This window comes from Macaca thibetana, chromosome 4, assembly GCF_024542745.1.
Source record: "Macaca thibetana thibetana isolate TM-01 chromosome 4, ASM2454274v1, whole genome shotgun sequence".
NCBI lineage: Eukaryota > Metazoa > Chordata > Mammalia > Primates > Cercopithecidae > Macaca > Macaca thibetana.
Genome location: NC_065581.1, coordinates 32,938,316 through 32,958,468, shown reverse-complemented (window position 1 = coordinate 32,958,468; position 20,153 = coordinate 32,938,316). Strand labels below are relative to the sequence as shown.

The following is a 20,153-nucleotide window of genomic DNA, read 5'->3' as shown; positions in this document are numbered from 1 at the left end:
TACAACCACCGTTAGTGAATAGTGACTAGACTGAATCTGAATTGTTGATAGAATTTCTTATGTTCATATGTACTGGGTGTGTCTCAGGGTAGGGAAGAAATGCAAGGTCTGCTAGTCCCAATGTAAAGGAGAAACTTTCATTCATTTTGCATTTATCATTTGAAAACTTCCATATGTACAGGCTGTCATAGGCATGTGTTAAAGAACACAAAGTATTCAATTCACTTCTTCTGAGCATTATTAGCAAGTTGGGCTAAGGTTGCCAAATAAAGTACAGGGTACCCAGTTAAATCTGAACTTTAGATAAACAACAATAATTTATTTGAAATCCAAATTTAACTAGGCATTCTCTATTTTCATTTGCTAAATATGGCAATCTAAGCTGGACACATGAGTGTAGACTGCAGTGCTAACCATGCAAGCTACAGTGACGGCAACTTCATATATTTTTATTTTTCAATGTTCTTATCTGTGAAGAAGGTGCTCAGAGAATTTAGGAATAATAAGATAGACCTTATCTCATCCAAAGTGCTCTCCTCCCTGCTATCATTTCTAAAGGGCGAAGGGAGCTTGTGGAGCTCTCTACTCAAAATCTGGGGACTCGCTCGTTTTTTGTAAACTATCTGTAAGAGAATGCCATCTTCTTAGTTCCTCCCTGTATTAGTCCGTTTTCAGGCTGCTGATAAAGATATACTCAAGACTGGATAATTTATAAGGAAAAGAGCTTTAATGGATTCACAGTTCCACGTGGCTGGGGAGGCCTCACATCACAGAGGAAGGTGAAAGGCACGTCTCACACGATGGCAGACAAGAGAAGAATGACAGTCAAGCAAAAGGGTTTTTCCCCTTATAAAACCAGATCTCATAAGACTTATTCACTACCATGAGAACAGCATGGGGAAAGACCTGCCCCCACGACTCGATTATCTCCCCCAGGTCCCTCCCACAACACGTGGGAACTGTGGGAGCTACAATTCAAGACAAGATTTGAGTGGTTACACCGCCAAACCATATCACTCCCCTTCAGAGAAGACTTAACTACAGAAATGAGAATTCTGCATCTGTCCAAGGTTGGTAATTTGATGCGTGCTTGTATTGTTGGGAGTAGGAGACTGAAAGTTAGAAAATGAATTAGCTGAGGCAGTGAGTAGTGGACCAGTGACACAGAAATTAATAATATGACTTGGTGACTGATTGGCAAGGCAAATAAATCAGTAAAACTTGGTTCTGAATGAATTAATTTTACTGGAAAAATAGCTCTGCACTGGGACCAGATTCCTAAAAATCCTAAGTTTTATGTAGGACCACGATTTTAAATAGATAGAATATTGGCAGAGTTTTCAATGTACATCTCAAATTTTCCATAATTAATAGCAGCTTTTTAATCATAGATTTATCAGATGGTTTACACTAGTGGGTCTCACCCTGGGATAGTTCACCATCCCTCTGTCCCTCCCTGCCCTCTCACAACTCCCTAGGGAACATTTGGCAATGTCTGGAGCCATTTGTGGTTGTCACACCAGGAGTTTCTTCTGACATGTAACAAGTAGAAGCCAGGGACACTAGTAGACAGCTCCTCTCATCAAGAAAATATTATCTATTCCAAAATGTCAATGGTGCCAAGGCTGAGAACATTGGTTTACATTGTGTTTCTTCTAAAAATTCTAGACTCACAGTTTTTAAACACGATTCTTAGTTCGGCTCTTCATGGCTTAGTTTTGCTTGTTTCATTACCAAAAAAAACTAAACAGTTGCATAAATTCACTGCTTTCTTGGTGAATCCATTTAATCAATGCAGGTTCAAGATCTTCATTTTTACTTTTTGCACATTATGCACTTTATTTCAAAAGGTTCATTATGTCCTTGATAATTACTATCTCTATTAACTTTCAACAACTGGTCATTATAAGTCACGAATGGTGATGACTGTCACAAATATTTTTCAGTAAAATGCCTCAGATTTCTGCAGTAATTCTACCTTTTATACTTTAGATAATATAAGATGCTTCTATTCATTGTGGTACATATACACCATGGAATATTATGCAGCCATAAAGAGGAATGAGATCATGTCCTTTTCAGGGACATGGATGAAGCTGGAAGCCATTATCCTCAGCAAATTAACGCAGGAACAGGAAACCAAACACCGCATGTTCTCACATATAAATGGGAGCTAAACAATGAGAACACATGGACACAGTGAGGAGAACAACACTTACTGGGGTCTGTTAGGGGAGGGCAGAGCGGGGGTGAGCATTAGGGAAAAGAGCTAATGCATGCTGGGCTTAATACCTAGGTGATGAGTTGATAGGTGCAGCAAACCACCAAGACACACGTTTACCTATGTAACAAACCCGTACATCCTGCACATGTACTCAGAACTTGAAAAACACAGTAAAATAATTATTTAAAGAATACTTTCTACTCATCTCATTTTTACTAAACACAAAGATTTTTCTTTTTTTTCTAGATAACAAGTTTTATAAACATCACATATCTTCAACATTTTAAATATTCTCAATGGATACATTTCACATAATATAACACAGTTCCACTTTTTAAAAAAATAGCAAAATAAACATAATCTCACTTTTTCTTGATGATTCGGGATCATTATTATCAATGTCAATTTGGAACACAATAATATCCTTAAGGTATAGTAATAAATGTAAGGCTGTTTGCCTTTATCCTAAGTGAATTTGGATTGTTTTTATGATTCTCTGCTTTTCATTTTCTCTGCCTCGTCCTTTTACTTACTGACATTTCTTTGTTATTGTAATCAGTGTGTTCTGATGGTTATTTTTCAGAAAAGTCTTTAGGTGGAGGCCTGTGAATGGTTACATTCTCCTAAAGAGCTAAGTGTATGGGTGCATGGGCTTTGTGACTGTCATTTGCTAGTCAGAGGACCTTTTCTTCCCTCATTATTTCTTTTTTAAATTATTATTATTTTACTTTAAGTTCTAGGGTACGTGTGCACAACATGCAGGTTTGTTACATAGGTATACATGTGCCATGTCGGTTTGCTGCATCAATCAACTCGTCATTTACATTAAGTATTTCTCCTAATGCTATCCCTCCCCCAGGCCTCCACCCTGCAACAGACCCCGGTGTGTGATGTTCCCCACCCTGTCTCCATGTGTTCTCGTTGTTCAACTCCAGCCTATGAGTGAGAATGTGTGGTGTTTGGTTTTCCGTCCTTGTGATAGTTTGCTGAGAATGATGGTTTCAGCTTCATCCATGTCCCTGCAAAGGACATGAATTCATCCTTTTTTATGGCTGCATAGTATTCCATGGTGTATATGTGCCATATTTTCTTAATCCAGTCTATCACTGATGGACATTTGAATTGGTTCCAAGTCTTTGCTATTGTGAATAGTGCCACAATAAATATATATGTGCTTGTGTCTTTATAGTAGCATGATTTATAATCCTTTGGGTATATACCCAGTAATGGGATCGCTGGGTGAAATGGTATTTCTCGATCCTTGAGGAATCGCCACATTGTCTTCCACAATAGTTGGACTAATTTACACTCCCACCAACAGTGTAAAAGCATTCCTATTTCTCCACATCTTCTCCAGCATCTGCTGTTTCCTGACGTTTTAATGATCACCATTCTAACTGGCGTGGGATATCTCATTGTGGTTTTGATCTGCATTTCTCTGATGATCTGTGATGATGAGCATTTTCTCATGTGTTTGTTGGCTGCATAAATGTCTTCTTTTGAGAAGTGTCTGTTCATATCCTTTGTCCACTTTTTGATGGGGTTGTGTGTGTTTTTTCTTGCAAATTTGTTTAAGTTCTTTGTAGATTCTGGATATCAGCCCTTTGTCAGATGGGTAGATTGCAAAGATTTTCTCCCATTCTGTAGGTTGCCTGTTCACTCTGATGGTAGTTTCTTTTGCTGTGCAAAAGCTCTTTAGTTTAATTAGATCCCATTTGTCAATTTTGGCTTTTGTTGCCATTGTTTTTGGTGTTTTGTCATGAAGTCTTTGCCCATGCCTGTGTCCTGAATGGTGTTGCCTAGGCTTTCTTCTAGGGTGATTTTTCTTTAACTGTTTTGATTTTTCACAGTTCATTTAAACATAAATACAAAAAATCAAAAACATACATGCATGGTATTTGAAATCTGTGAAATATGTGTATATTTACACAGGTATATGTATGTTTGCATGTTTATATATATTGAAACTACAGATGCACATGTCACCAGTAAGAGCTCTGTGACACTTTTGACTCCTTACTTCTTCAGATCAGATTTGCCAAATGAGTTTTGGCAACAAATTAAAAACAATAGTGAGTGAATTTCTGAGCTTTCTGGATTTGGAAAATCCAAAAAAGTTTGTGGTTCTGTGTTGGGGTCATGGACTCTTCAATTGTTTCCCATTACATTTAGTATAGATCAAAATTCTAACATGACAAAGATTTTAATTGTTCCCTTCTTGTGATTTCTCCAGTTTAATCTTCTCTTCTCTTCCTTCTCTTCCCTTCTCTTCTCTTCTCTTCTTTATCTTCTCTTCTCCTTTTCTCTTTTCTTTTCAGAGAGAGTCTCGCTCTGTCACCCAGACTGGAGTGCAATGGCACAATCTCGGCTCACTGCAACCTCCACCTCCCAGGTTCAAGTTATTCTTCTGCCTCAGCCTCCTGAGTAGCTGGAACTACAGGCACGCGCCACCACCCCCGTGCCACCACGCCTGGTTAATTTTTGTATTTTTAGTAGAGACGCGGTTTCACCATATTGGCCAGGCTGGTCTCGAACTCCTGATCTTGTGATCTGCCCGCCTCGGCCTCCCAAAGTGCTGGGATTACAGGTGTGAGCCACTGTGCCCGGCCCAGTTTAATCTTTTCCCCTCCTTTCCCTCATGCTGTGCTTTAGTGAACTTTCTTCTGGTTTCTTGAAGAAGTTCATCAATTCTTTCAAGCTTTTGTAAGTGGTTTTATGCTTACCTGAAAGGTGCCTCCCTTTTTGTCCAGAGACACACAGGCTCCACTCTGCCCCCTGGCTCACACCCACTAAACCTGTAAGGTCACATTTGAATTGTCACTCTCAGAGTCCTTCTCTGAGAGTGATTTAGATCATCCTATTCTTTGTTCTAGAACTCCACACTTCTCTTAACATTTCTCATTCCTGTATAAGGTGCTGTGTATTTCGTTTTTTGCCATCACTTTCACTACTCTTTAAGCTCCCCCAGCGGAGGGGAGAGGTCTGTCTTTCCCCTGTTTGGATTCCCAGGAGCACTAAGGGAAGCATTTACAGAATGGAGGATACAAGGTCAGCACTAAGGAAGCATTTACAGAATGGAGGAGGTGGGTCTTGTTTAAGGAATGAGTAGAGTGTGGCATGATAAGAGGGAGCAGGAAGTGTCTTTTGGGTGGAGGCTCCCAGAAGGAGGAAGTGCAAGTGGCAGTGATGAGGCAGATGATCCTGGTCCAGAGCCTTGCAAAGAGGCGTCCAGCTCAACTCGGCAATAGGGAACGAATCCCGAATGGTATTCCACGGCCCTCGCAGCCTCCCTCCGCCTCAGGCAGATGGGAGATGAACCCCTGGGATGCTGGTGGTCGGGGTTGGCTGGTGGGGGCCAGTCAAGGTGTTCCATCGCCCCGCGCCCTGCCGAGGGCGTCCCTGATTGTGGGCATAGCCGTCACTCTTTTCCCAGGATGCCGCCCATGTAATCGGTTCTTCTGTCCCCGCAGCACATTTCTTGGAGCAGATTAAACATGAGTGCTATTTCTCCAACGGGACGGAGCGGATGCGGTTTGTGCAGAGACTCATCCATACCCGGAGGAGTATGCGCGCTTCCACAGCGACGTGGGAAAGTTCCGGGCGGTGGCGGAGCTGGAGCGGAGGAGAGTCCAGGAATGGAAACAGCCAGAAGAACCTCCTGGGCTACTTGCGGGGTCTGTTGGACACCTACTGCAGACACAACTGTGGGGTTTTGCTCACCGCAGAGGCGCGGTGAGCAAGGCGCGCGGGGGAGGGAGAGCAGGATTCCTGAGAACGGAGAGGGAGGAAGGAGAGAGAGAGGGAGGGAGAGAGAGAGAGAGAGAGAGAGAGAGAGAGAGAGCGAGCGTGTGTGTGTGCGCGCACGTAAGCACCCTGTGGGAGAGTATAGGATTGTGAGCAAGAAGGAATTAGGAGGGCTCAGGTAGGTGAGTGCAGAGTGGGGATTTGTCTGTGTGTGTGTTTTTGGAGGGGACGCAGGAGGGAGCTTCAGCTTGTCCTTCCAGCCCGCTGTGCAGAGATGAGAGGAGGGTGGGAGTGGTGATGCAGGGGCCTGGAGAGGGACATCTTGATCGCCCTCGGTCCTTAGAGATGCAGGAAAGGGCAATTTACCTAGTCTGCTGTTGGCATGAAAGTTTAGGGGAGGAGAGATGAGAAATGATAATGTGAGGGATAATGTAAGGAGGCTAGTCACAAACTGTCCTTGGTACACACCCTTTATGATCCCGAAATCTCTGAAATAAAAGTGTGTGATACTTGTCTGCATAAGCATTTTACTGAGAAAAAGTATTAGACTAATTTCTTTCTTTTTAATTTTAAGTGTTTATTTTAGTTTTAGGGATACGTGTGCAGGTTTGTTCTATAGGTAAACTGCATGTCAGGTGGGTTTGATGTACAGATAATGTCATCACCAGGGTAATAAGCATAGTACCTCCCAGGTATTTTTCCTGATCCTCTCCCTCCTCCCATCCTTCACCCTCAAGTAGGTCCCCGTGTCTACTGTTCCCTTCTTTGTATCCACGTGTTCTCAATGTTTAGCTCCCACTTATAAAGTGAGAGCATGTGGTATTTGGTCTGTTGTCCCTATGTTAGTTTGCGTAAGATAATGGCCTCCAGCTCCATCCACGTTCCTGCAAAGGACGTGATCTCATTCTTTTTGTGGCTCCATACTATTCCATGGTGTATTTGTACCACATTTCCTTTAACCAGTCGACTGCTGATGGGCATCTAGGTTGCTTCAGTGTCTTTGCTATTGTGAACAGTGCTGCAGTGAACATATGTGTGCATGTGTCTTTCTGGTAGAATGGTTTATATTCCTTTAGGTATATACACAGTAATGGGATTGCTGAGTCAAATGGTAATTCTCTTTTAGTTCTTTGCACCACATTGCTTTCCACAATGGCTGAGCTAATTTACATTCCTACTAGCAGTGTATAAGCATTCTCTTTCCTCTGCAACCTCACCGGCATCTGTTATTTTTTGACTTTTTAGTAATAGCCATTCACACTGGTGTGAGATGTCATCTCATTTTGATTTTGATTTGCATATCTCTAATAATTAGTGCTGTTGAGAATTTTTTCCTGTGTTTGTTGGCTGCATGTATGTCTTCTTTTGAAAAGTGTCTGCTCATGTCTGTTCATGCCCATATTTTAATGAGGTTGTTTGTTTGTTTGTTTCTTGTAAATTTGTTTAAGTTGCTTATAGATTCTGGATATTAGACCTTTGTCAGATGCATAGTCTGCAAATATTTTCTGACGCAGGTAAGCAATAACTATCGAGCCAGTGGTGCCAAAGTAAAAGAATTTACCAAGACAGTTGTAGGTAGAAAAAAGCAGATTTACTAGAGAAAGTAGAAAAATACATTGCAAGGAGGCAACAGGCAGGCCAGTAGAAGAGAAGCTTGCAGGAGATTTTATAGGATGGTTCTTAGGCTGCAGAGTGCTACGTGCAGTAGCAATAATGCCAAGGTTGCAGTGAGCTAGCTTACAGATGTCTGATGATAATTGAGTACAGGAAGACTGTGAATTATTTGCACAGGAGGGCTGTGTGTCCTGGACCATGAAGAAAGACAGACTTATGGCTTATTTGCTTTTATTTCTTTGCTTTCTTCTGGTCCCACCAGCCTGACTCCTGTCCCCAAATTAGGACTTGACATTTTCTCCATTCTCTAGGTTGTCTGTTTATCCTGTTGATAGTTTCTTTTACTGCACAGAAGCTCTTAAATTAGGTCCCATTTGACAATTTTTGTTTTTGTTGTGGTTGCTTTTTGTGTCTTTGCCATGAAATCTTTGCCAAGTCCTACATTCAGAATGGTATATTCTAGGTTACTTTCCAGGGTTTTTATGATTTTAGGTTTTACATTTAAGTCATTAATTCATTTTAAGTTGATTTTTGTATATGATGTAAGGTAGGGGTCCAGCTTCAGTCTTCTGCATATGGCTAGTCAGTCACTACAGCACTATTTATTGAATGAGGAGTCCTTTCCTCATTGCTTGTTTTTGTCATCTTTGTCAAAGATGGTTGTAGGTGTGCAGCATTATTTCTGGACTCTCTATTCTGTTCCATTTGTCTATGTGTCTGCTTTTGTACCAGTACCATGCTGTTTTGGTTACTTTGGCCTTGTAGTATAGTTTGAAGTTAAGTAACATAGTACCTCCCACTTTATTCTTTTGCTTAGGATTGCCTTAGCTATTCAGGCTCTGTTTGGCTTCCATATGAATTTTAAAGTAGTTTGTTCTAGTTCTGTAAAGACTGTCAGTGGTAGTTTAATGGGAATAGCGTTGAATCTATAAATTACTTTGAGCAGTATGGCCATTTTAATGATACTGATTCTTCCTATCCATAAGCATGATAATTTTTTCCATTTGTTTGTGTCATCTCTGATTTCTCTGAGCAGTGTTTTGTAGTTCTCCTTGTAGAGGTCTTTCACCTCCGTAGTTAGCTGTATTCTTAGGTAATATGTGTGTGTGTGGAAATTGTGAGCGGGATTATGTTCCTGATATGGGTCTTGGCTTGGGTATTCTTTGTGTATAGGAATGCTGCTGATTTTTGTATGTTGATTCTTTTTTTTTTTTTATCCTGAAACTTTGCTGAAGTTGTTTATCAGCTAAAGGAACTTTTGGGTCAAAATTTGGAGATTTGGGGTTTTCTGGACACAGGAGCATATCATCTGCCTACAGGGATAGTTTGACTTCCGCTCTTCCTCTTTGAATGCCCTTTATTTCTTTCTCTGGCCTGATTGCTCTGGTCAGGACTTCCAATACTATCTTGAATAAGAGTGGTGAGAGAGGGCCAGACACAGTGGCTTATACCTGTAATCCCAGCACTTTAGAAGGCTGAGGTGGGCAGATCACAAGCTGAGGCTATCAAGACCATCCTGGCTAACGTGATGAAATCCAGTCTCTACTAAAAATTAAAAAAAAAAAAATTAGCGAGGTGTGGTGGCACGTGCCTGTAGTCCCAGCTACTTAGGAGGCTGAGGCAGGAGAATCACTTGAACCTGGGAGGCAGAGGTTGCAGTGAGCTGAGATTGTGCCACTGCACTCCAGCCTGGCGACAGAACGAGACTCCGTCTCCAAAAAAAAAAAAAGCAGTGGTGAGAGAGGACATCCTTGTCTTGTGCTGGTTTTCAAGAGCAATGCTCCCAGCTTTTGCCCATTCACTATGTTTTTGGCTGTGGGTTTGTCATTATGGCTTTTATTATTTGAAGTATGTTCCTCCAGTGCCTAGTTTACTGAGTTTTGTTTAGTTTTTTTTTTGGAGATGGAATCTCTCTCTGTCATCAGGCTGGAATGCAGTGGTGCAATCTCGGCTCACTGCAACCTCCGCCTCCCGGGTTCAAGTGATTCTCCTGCATCAGCCTCCTGAGTAGCTGCGACTACAGGCTCGTGCCACTGTGCCTGGCTAAGTTTTCATTTTTAGTAGAGATGAGGTTTCACCATGTTGACCAGGATGGTATCAATCTCCTGACCTTGTGATCCACCTGCCTCAGCCTCCCAAAGTGCTGGAATTACAGGCGTGAACTTAGCATTTTTAACATGAAGTGCTGTTGAATTTTATCAAAAGACTTTTCTGCATGATCATGTGGTTTTTGTCTTTCATTCTGCTTTATGTTATGAATCACATTTGTTGATTTGCATATGTTGAACTAACCTTGCATCCCAGGGATAAAGTCTACTTCATCGTGGTACATTAGCTTTTGATGTGCTGCTGTATTTGGTTTGTTAGCATTTTGTTAAGGATGTTTGCATCTGTGTTCATCAAGAATATTGACCTGAAGTTTTCTTTTTTTGTTATGTCTCTGACAGGTTTTAGTATCAGGATGATGCTGGCCTCATAGAATGAGTTGGGGAGTCATCCCTTCTCCTCAATATTTTTGGAATAATTTTAATAGGAATACTAACAGCTCTTCTTTATACATCTGGTAGAATTCAGCTGTGAATCCATCTGGTCCCGGGCTTTTTTTGGTTGGTAGCTTCTTATTCCTGACTCGATTTTAGAACTCATTATTGGTCTGTTTAGAAATTCAGTTTCTTCCTGATTCAGTCTTGAGAGGTGTATGTGTCCAGGAATTTATCCATTTCTTCTAGATTTTCTAGTTTGTGTGCAAAGGTGTTTATAGTAGTATTAGACTGATTTCTAGGGGAAGTGAAGGGACCTCTGTAGCACCTCTGACCTTTCTGAGGCTTCTTTTAGGTCTAAAGTTCTTGCTACGATTTTGTTTTCTTAGTATATACATATATTTCCATAGTTGAAATTATTGTGAAACTAGCTTTTGAATTAAACTTTTGTTATACTGTTAACAGAACCTATGTACAAACACAAAGCATATGTACATAGTAACATGCTACTATATATGTTACTATGTGTATAGTATACACGTTACTATGTATATAGTGTATATCATATACATACATATGCTGTGCCTGTGTGTGTATACACACACATATGTAACTTGTGCATACATTTTTAGAGACAGAGTCCTGCTCTGTCATCCAGGCTGGAGTGCAATGGTGCAATCATAGTTCATTGCAGCACTGAACTCCTGGCCCCAAGTAATCCTCCCCCTTCAACTCCCCAAAGCACTGAAATTACAGGCCTGTGCCACCATGGCTGTTACAATTTTTATTTTAAAACTAATAGTATTTAAGTAGCTACATATTATTCCTTTATACAGTTGTAATATAATTTACCTCACATTTGCCTTGATTAATCTTTTTTTCAATATGGCCAAATAGTTGAAAAGTTACATCTCTTTTTAATTTTTAGTTAATATTTGATTTCTATTATTGTTCCAAGAATTATTTATTGTATATTTAAAGGAAAGATAAGTATCTCTTTCCTGTTACCTCTGGGATCCTAGTATTTTTTTTTCAGGGATTTTATGGGTTATCTGTACAGTAGGATTAACACTTTTGTGGTATTTGATTCAGCATTTTCTTTTTTTGAGACAGAGTCTCACTCTGTCGCCCAGGCTGGAGTATAGTGGCGCAGTCTCAGCTCACTGCGAGCTCCGCCTCCCAGGTTCACGCCATTCTCCTGCCTCAGCCTCCCAAGTAGCTGGGACTACAGGCACCCACCACCATGTCTGGCTAATTTTTTGCATTTTTAGTAGAGACGGGGTTTCATCGTGTTAGCCAGGATGGTCTCGATCTCCTGACCTCGTGATTTGCCTGCCTTGGCCTCCCAAAGTGCTGGGATTACAGGCGTGAGCCACTGCACCCGGCCTGATTCAGCATTTTCTCCAGATTGTAGTTTATATTTTTATTTTCAAAATTATTATCCATGTTACGAACTTGAACATTTTTATTTAAAGAAATATATTGCAAAAATTTTGGTAATGATTTACAACCCATCTTACATCTATCATTTTGTAGTATTATAAAAATGTTGTCTCAGGGCCGGGCACGGTGGCTGACACCTGTAATCCCAACACTTTGGGAGGCAGAGGTGGGCGGATCACCTGAGCTCAGGAGTTCGAGACCAGCCCGGCCAACATGGTGAAAATCCGTCTCTACTAAAAATATAAAAATTAACCAGGCGTGGTGGTGGGAGTCTGTAGTCCCAGTTACTCAGGAGGCTGAGGCAGGAGAATTGCTTGAACTCAGGAGGCTAAGGTTGCAGTGAGCCGAGATCGCACCACCGCACTCCAGCCTGGGCGACAAGTGCAATAGTCCGTCTCAGAAAAGAATAAAAAAAGTTGTCTCCGGTTTCTCCTTTTTTCTTTTAAAATAATTGTACTTACTGAGGGGATGCTAGTGTCAGAAATTGTCACAGGCATTAAACACACTGTCCCAGACCCTTCCCTGGCCTCAAATATCAGTCTAGAAAGAGAGGCAGTTAGAAAATTATAGTTCTAACATTGTTACTCTTGTTTTACAGAGGAGATAGATTGACTGAATGTAAATATGAGAACTTTTCTTACTCCTTTCTCTCTCCTATATGACTCATATTTTTCTAGGGACTCAACCCATAGAGGTAGAGAATCACTTCTGTCTGTTCCTCCTTCCCAGTGGCAGAACCATTTCTGTGGTGTTCTAAGGTGTGAGTGCATGGAGGCAGCACAGTTAAAATTTCATACTCCATCTCCCCATCTACCCAACAGCTGTCCCCCAGTCCATACATACCACTCTGAATCATATTATTCTCTCAGGGTAAACAGGATAAAAAATAGCCAACAAAACTTGAGGGCTACATTCAGTCGTTGTCTTATGTATTTTTATGTGAATCCTCACATAACCCCAATAGGGAAATTAGTATTACTAACTTTCATGACAGGTGAGAAAGCTGAGGCATGGAGGAATTGAAAATCTCTTTCAGGACCAATCTGTAAGAGGCAGAGCCTGGATTTGAGCTAGACAGCCTGGCTCCAGAAATGAAACATTTAGTAAACACACTATATGCTTTCAAGGATTTCTGAACACTTTGATAATTAATAACAGTTTCAAACTATGAAAAAAGCAAACACAATTTTCGTCACCATCACTCAAATCTAATGGGTCTGCCCTGTAAAGATTAAATTCCAGGCTCTCGACACTGTGAGACCACATGGCCTGCTTTGGTGGAGGCCTGGCTGAGACCTGAGCCTGGGTTTGGAGAGAGGCAGTGAGAAAGGCAACCAAGAAGACTTACTCTATCTTCCTTACATATTCTTTGTGTTTTTTCTTAGTCCATGCTGAGGTGACTGTGTATCCTGCAGAGACCCAGTCCCTGCAGCACCACAACCTCCTGGTCTGCTCTGTGAGTGGTTTCTATCCAGACAGCATTAAAGTCAGGTGGTTCCGGAACGGCCAGGAAGAGAAGGCTGCGGTGGTCTCCACAGGCCTGATCCACAGTGGAGACTAGACCTTCCAGACCCTGGTGATGCTGGAAACAGTTCTTCAGAGTGGAGAGGTTTACACCTGCCAAGTGGAGCACCCAAGCGTGACGAGTCCCCCCACAGTGGAATGGAGTGAGAAGCTTCTAGACCTCATAAATTTCTCACCCACCAGGAAGGGGACATTGATTATCCTTGACTATCAGGTTTCTCCTCTCTCACATCATATTTTCAATTGCTCCATGTTCTTCTGTCTTCAACACAGGTCACTGGGGATAGTCCTAGGAGAGTTTCTAGGAACACCTGTGCCCCCTGGAGAAGCAGCCATGCCTAGAAGATAGAAAAGAGGCTGTTCCTGTTTTGAACCTCCTCAAGTCACAGGTCCTGGTCATGCCTTAGCCCTGGGCACCAGACTTTGCCTCTGGGGCTGGGACTGTGCTTCTGGCACTGTTGCTCTGAGTTGTTTGTTGCCATCTGAGAAGAGGAGCAACATAGGGCCTTCCTGACATGAGGAGAGTCCAGTCTCAGCTCTGCCTCTTATTTATGTATTTTAGGTACATTAATCCTCACAGAACCCCAGTTCGGAAATTAGTATTATTAACTTCCATTATAGGTGAGAAAGTTGAGGCATGGAAGAATTGAAAGTCTCTTTCAGGACCAATCAGTAAGAGGCAGAGCCTGGATTTGAGCTAGACAGTCTGGCTCCAGAAAAGAAACATTTAGTAAATACACTAAAACAAGCTACTCAACTTCATTGAGTCCCAGGGATTTTCTAGATCAGATGTTGAAGCTGTGCCTTATGTTGGGCTGTGATATTTGAACTCAAGAATGAGTTCAATTCCTGAGCATTTTAGCTATTCAATGTGATTTTTAAATCTTTTTTCCAGTTATTCCAGGTATTTTGGCCAGTTATTTTGATTCCTCCAGGGTAACTTTCTTCTCCCATTGTCAAAACTCTGAATCTCTGAGTTTCGATTAGATAAGGTGGATTAGGGTTAAAAATCACTAAATCTGTCTTCTTCTCTCAAAACCTCAGTCTGAATCTGCACAGAGCAAGATGCTGAGTGGAGTCGGGGGCTTCGTGCTGGGCCTGCTCTTCCTTGGGGCCGGGCTGTTCCTCTACTTCAGGAATCAGAAAAGTGAGGAGCCTTTGGGAGCTGGCTCTCTCCATAGGCTTTTCTGAAGGAAGAAATATGGCTTTCCTGAGATTAGTTCCCAGTGTGTCAGTGGCCTGGTATTAAGCCTTTCCTTCCCTAGTTGACCTCAAATTTCTTGGAACTCTAGAAATCAATAGTCCATAGTTACTGTGTCACAGTGTGAGGGCTTGTGTCCTGCAGAGATAAGAGAAAGGTTAATGAGCATGGGGATCTTGGTTTGAAATTCTGGAGCAAATGAGGGAAGGACACTAAGGCTAATGCAATTATACTCTGTGTGTGTGTGTGTGTGTGTGTGTGTCGTGTGTGTGTGTTCATGTGTGTCGTGTGTGTGTGTGTGTGAGATGAAAGCTTCATGGGTCACACCGTCTCAGTTTCTGCTCTCTTCTCTGCCCTGGCCGGTGTGGGTTGTAGTGTTAGAGAGATTTCAGGAGACAGATCTGGAGCTTGGAACATTGTTTTTGGGGAAAGACTTCCTTCCATATCTTTTAAGTATATATACTTTCCCTCTTTTTCCAGGACACTCTGGACTTCAGCCAACAGGTAATGACCTTTAATCCTCTTTTAGAGACAGATTTGGCTTCCCTAGAAAGATGGTAGAGATGACAAGACATGAGACAAAAATAATGAGAAACACTTTGGATCCAAAGTTCTACTCATGTAGTTTATACTAGAGCTTCTTCTCTCCGCTTAGTAAAAGGTCTGTGCTCTAAAGTAACAGTGGCTCAGGGAAACTTAGAAGTATTTTTGTTTCTTCTTCTTGCTCTCTTATGAGGTCCTAAAAGAAGGGAGAAGAAGCTTTTTGGTAGAAGAGTGTTGAAAACAACACTGTCTTTTGTATTCTGCAGGCCCCTGAACTGAAGATGATACTCAGAAAGAACCTTTAAACCTAGCTCGGAAGCATGAAAAGATTGCCTGCCTGGCCTCCTGTTCTTCCACGAAAGGAAAGCTTTCTCAGGACCGGGTCTGCTCCTGCTTCAATGACCTTGCAGAAAATGTCCTCCCTGGTGGCTTTCTCAGCCCTGCCCTTGGCTTGGAAGTCCCAGTATTGATGGCAATACCCCATCTTCATTCTTTCCTGGTCCCCTTGGTACCCAGCCTTACTGCCTCCCATAAATCTGAAATTACCTTGTATGTAATGTTATTAAATTTTTCTGGAATAAACATGGAGTGAAAAATTATCTGCTTCAATAACTACAAGGACAAGAAATAGAATAAAAAGAAAAATGCAAGATGACATCCCAATACAATAATGGTTTTCTCTTATAAATGATAACTCTGTGGGTTCACAGATCTATTAAATAGCTTGATTTAGTCATTCTACATTGTAAGCATACATCAAAACATTATGCTGTACACCACAAATACACTGTGTAATTTTGACTTGTCAATATTAAAAAAAAAAAAATGTGGCCAGGCACAGTGGCTCATGCCTGTAATCCCAGCACTTTGGGAGGCCGAGGTGGGCAATCCTAGCTACTCAGGAGGCTGAGGTAGAAGAATTGCTTGAACCTGGGAGGCAGAGGTTGCAGTGAGCTGAGATCGTGCCATTGCACTCCAGCCTGGGTGACAGAGCGAAACTCTCTCTCAAAAAGAAAGTCAATTCTCCCCAATTTGATATCCAGGTTTAACATAATTTCTCTCTAAATTCAAAATCAAACATCTTTACCCTAAAACATTGTGTATCTATAATTTTAAATCAGTGCATAGTTCTAATTGCATAGAGTTCGACAATATACTATTATAAGGGAGTTGTATAGATTTCCCAGAAGACAAGTGAACTGGTTAAGAAGATGGAAGGCTCTGTTATCGTATTCTGTCTGAAGAGCAAAAAGTAGATAATTCAGAAGCTTATTTCAAAATAGAAATCATTTGAACACAATTTATCATGTGTCAGAGACAGCTATTATTTTAATATCTACCAAATTCAAAGTTTATTTTATGCATATTTTATTTTTAAATACATGTTACTTGTGCAAAGCAGCTTATCCTATAGAAATTGAATATGCTGCTAGTCATGTCTGTTCTGTTTGATCCCACAGTTGCAACTTTACTCTTGCTTTATTCCCTGAGATGAAGATAAGATTTATCTCACTTTATGGGAAACTTGTGGTGTGAAATTATAAGGTGGAATTAAAATGTATGGAATGAACATTTCCATGAAAATGCTTTCTGCTGCTAGTAACAGAAAATCCAATCTAATTAGCTTTTTCTTTAACTCATTATCTCACATAGCAGATGGATCTAAGGCAGGGCATCTTCAGGGTTGCTCAATGAAGCAGGCCAGTAGCATCACCAGCGATCCTCGAACTTCATAGCTCATCTCTTTACAGCACGTCAGCTTTCCTGAGATGGTAGGAGGACACCTGTAGCAGTTTTAGGTTTTGTATTCTCTCACAACAACTTCCAAAAGTAAGAAACAGACTATTTCTTCTTGTGTCTCTTTATAAGGAGCAATTAAACTTTTCCTACTCCCTCCCTCACACGTTGGAAGAAACATGGGATCACATGGGTTCAGACAAGCCAGGATCCAACCTTTGTGGAGTGGTCTTGACACATGGGAAGAAAAGGAGCAAAATTGGGAGAAAAATGGTAGAATAGAAAGTTCCACTGGTTGTGTCCCCTGCAAGGACATCAAGTTAACAACTACCTACACAGGAAAAAAACAAAAACAAAAAAAACAAAAAACCTTCATAAGAACCAAAAGTCAGATGAGCACTCATAGCACCTGGTTGTAACTTTGTGTCCCTGAAAGAGGCACTGAAGAGATAGGAAGAACAGTCCTGAATTGCTGATATGATAGAATACCAGGTAGAGATCTAAGGTTTTTGACTGTAGTGCCTGAATCCCAGATGGTACTTCCGGACACCCCTGCCATATGGGAGACCTTGCTATCTTGAACAAAGGACAGAGGACTGGCTGGCTTTGCTAGCTGCTGATTGTAGAGCCCCAGGGCCTTGAGTGAATATAGGCAGTAGCCAGGGAGTGGTTGCAGCAGGCCTTAGGCAAGACTTGGCTGACAGACAAAATAGCCAGTATAGAAAAGTACATAACTGACCTGATCGAGCTGAAAAGCACACTACAAGATTTTCGTAATGCAGTAAGAAGTATTAATAGCAGAGTAGACCAAGCTGAGGAAAGAACTTCAGAGGTTGAAGACTGGCTTTCTGAAATAAGATGATCAAACAAGAATAGAGAAAAAAATGAAAAGAAATGAGCCTAACCTTCGAGAAATGTGGGATTATGTAGAGACAGAATCTACTACTCATTGGTGTCCCAGAAAGAGATGGGAAGAATGCAACTAATGTGGGAAATATATTTCAGGATATCATCTATGAGAAGTTCCCCAACCTAGCTAGAGAGGCCAATATTCAAATTCAGGAAATACTGAGAACCCCAGTAAGATACTTTACAAGATCATCCCCAAGACACATAGTCATCAGATTCTTCAAAGTTGAAATGAAAGAAAAAAATGTTAAAGACAGCTAGAGAGAAAGGTCAGGTCACCTACAAAGGGAGGCCCATCAGACTAACAGTGGACCTTTCAGCAGAAACACTACAAGCCAGAAGAGATTGGGGGCCACAATTCAGCATCTTTAAATAAAAGAAATTCCAGGCTGGGCGTGGTGGCTCAAGCCTGTAATCCCAGCACTTAGGGAGGCCAAAGTGGGCAGATCATGAGGTCAAGAGATCAAGACCATCCTGGCCAATATGGTGAAACCCCATCTCTACTAAAAATAGAAAAATTAGCTGGGTGTGGTGGTACATGCCTGCAGTCCCAGCTACTCAGGAGGCTGAGGCAGGAGAATCTCTTGAACCTGGAAGGCAGAGGTTGCAGTGAGTTGAGATGGTGCCACTGCACTCCAGTCTGGTTGACAGAGTGAGACTCCATCTCAAAAAAAAAAAAGAAAAAAGAAAAAAAAAGAAATTTCAACTCAGGATTTCATACCTAGCCAAACTAAACTTCCTAAGCAGAGGAGAAATAAGATCCTTTTCAGACACGTAAATGCCAAGGGAATTTATTACTACCAGACCTCCCTTACTAGAGCTTCTGAAGGAAGCACTGATTATGGAAAGGAAAGACTGTTACCAACCACTACAAAACACACTGAAGTACACAGACCAGTGACACTATAAAGCAACCACATAATCAAGTCTGCAAAATAACCAGCTAACATCAGAATGACAGGATCAAATTCACTCATATCAATACTAACCTTGAATGTAAATGGATTAAATGTCCCCAATTAAAAGGCACAGAGTGGCAAGCTGGATAAAAATATAAGATCCATTGGTATGCTGTCTTCAAAAGACCCATCTCACATGATGTAACACCCATAGACTGTAAATAAAGGGATGGATAAAAATCAGCCAAGCAAATGGAAAATGGAAAAAAAGACAGGGGTTGCAATCCTACTTTCAGACCAAAAAAAAGACTTCAAACCAACAAATATAAAAAAGACAAAGAATGTTGACGTGGGTGGATCACTTGAGGTCAGGAGTTCAAGACCAGCCTGGTGAACATGGTAAAACTCCATCTCCACCAAAAATACAAAAATTAGCTGGGTGCTGTGGTGTGTACCTGTAATCCCAGCTACTCAGGAGACTGAGACAAGAGAATCACTTGAACTCAGGAGGTGGAGGTTGCAGTGAGCCAAGATTGCACCACTGCACTCCAGACTGGGTGTCAGAATGAGACTCCATTTCAAAACAAAAAAAAGGGGGGCATTACGTAATGGTCAAGTGTTCAATTCATCAAGAAGATTTAACTATCCTAAATATATATTCACGTATATTAGTCCATTATCATGCTGCTGATAAAGACATACTTGAGACTGGGCAGTTTACAAGAGAAAGAGGTTTAATGGACTTGCAGTTCCGTGTGGCTGGGGAGGCCTCACAATCATGGTGGCAGAAGGTGAAAAGCACATCTCACATGGCAGCAGACAAGAGAAGAGGATTTGTGCAGGAAAACTCCCCTTCATAAAACCATCAAATCTCATGAGATTATTCACTATCACAAGAATAGCACGGGAAAGACCTACCCCATGATTTAATTACCTCCCACTAGGTCCCTCCCACAACACATGGGCACTATAGGAGCTACAATTCAAGGTGAGATTTGGGTGGGGACACAGCCAAACCATTTCGTTCCACCCCGGCCCCTCCCAAATCTCATGTCCTCATATTTCAAAACCAATCATGCCTTCCCAAGAGTCCCCCAAAGTCTTATTTCAACATTAACTCAAAGTCAAGTCCCTTCTGCCTATGAGCCTGTAAAATCAAAAGCAAGTTAGTTACTTCTTAGACACAATGAGGGTACAAGCATTGGATAAATATACCCATTCCAAATGGGAGAAATTGGCCAAAATGAAGGGGCTTAAAGGCCCCATGCACCTCTGAAATCCAGCAGAGCACTCAAATATTAAACTCCAAAAAAAGGTCTCCTTTGACTCCATATAGCACATCCAGGTCACACTGAAGTGAGAGGTGAGTTTCCCTGGTCTTGGGCAGCTCCACCTCTGTGGCTTTGCAGGATATAGCCTTCCTCCTGGCTGCTTTCATGGGCTGGCATGCAGTGTTTGCAGCTTTTCCAGTGCATGATGTAAGCTGTCAGTGTATCCATCATTCTGGAGTCTGGAGGATGGTGTTCCTCTTCTCAAAAACTCCACTAGGCACTGCCCCAGTGGGAACTCTGTGTGAGGGTGCCAGTTCCACATTTCCTTTCTGCACTGCCCTAGCAGAGTTTCTCCATGAGTGCCCTTCCCAGGCAGCAAACTTCTGCCTGGACATCCAGGTGTTTCCATACATCTTCTGAAATCTAGGTGGAGGTTCCCAAACCTCAATTCTTGACTTCTGTGTACCTGCAGGCTCAACACCACATGGAAGCTGCCAAGGCTTGGGGCTTGCATCCTCTGAAGCCATGGCCTGAGCTCTATGTTGGCCCCTTTTAGTCACAGCT

General features: G+C 41.7%; 2 protein-coding genes across 3 annotated transcripts in view; both read left to right on the top strand.

The window, feature by feature from the left end:
- The window catches only part of LOC126952700 (HLA class II histocompatibility antigen, DRB1 beta chain), a 174,541-nt gene extending 159,204 nt beyond the window's left edge, over nt 1-15,337 (top strand). The window contains exons 5-6 of one of the 2 annotated variants that reach the window (XM_050787528.1): nt 14,711-14,734; nt 15,040-15,337. In XM_050787528.1, coding sequence (XP_050643485.1) covers nt 14,711-14,734; nt 15,040-15,047 — 32 coding nt within the window. In that variant the 3' untranslated portion in view covers nt 15,048-15,337. The remainder of the gene's footprint in view (nt 1-14,710; nt 14,735-15,039) is intronic. The other variant, XM_050787527.1, reaches the window with a different exon arrangement.
- LOC126952222 (DLA class II histocompatibility antigen, DR-1 beta chain-like) lies at nt 5,342-10,118 on the top strand. The gene is made up of 3 exons (XM_050786640.1): nt 5,342-5,489; nt 5,695-5,956; nt 10,030-10,118. The coding sequence occupies exons 1-3, from the start codon at nt 5,342-5,344 to the stop codon at nt 10,034-10,036; spliced, it is 417 nt and encodes a 138-aa protein (XP_050642597.1). The 3' UTR covers nt 10,037-10,118.
- Nucleotides 15,338-20,153: the final 4,816 nt, after the last annotated feature.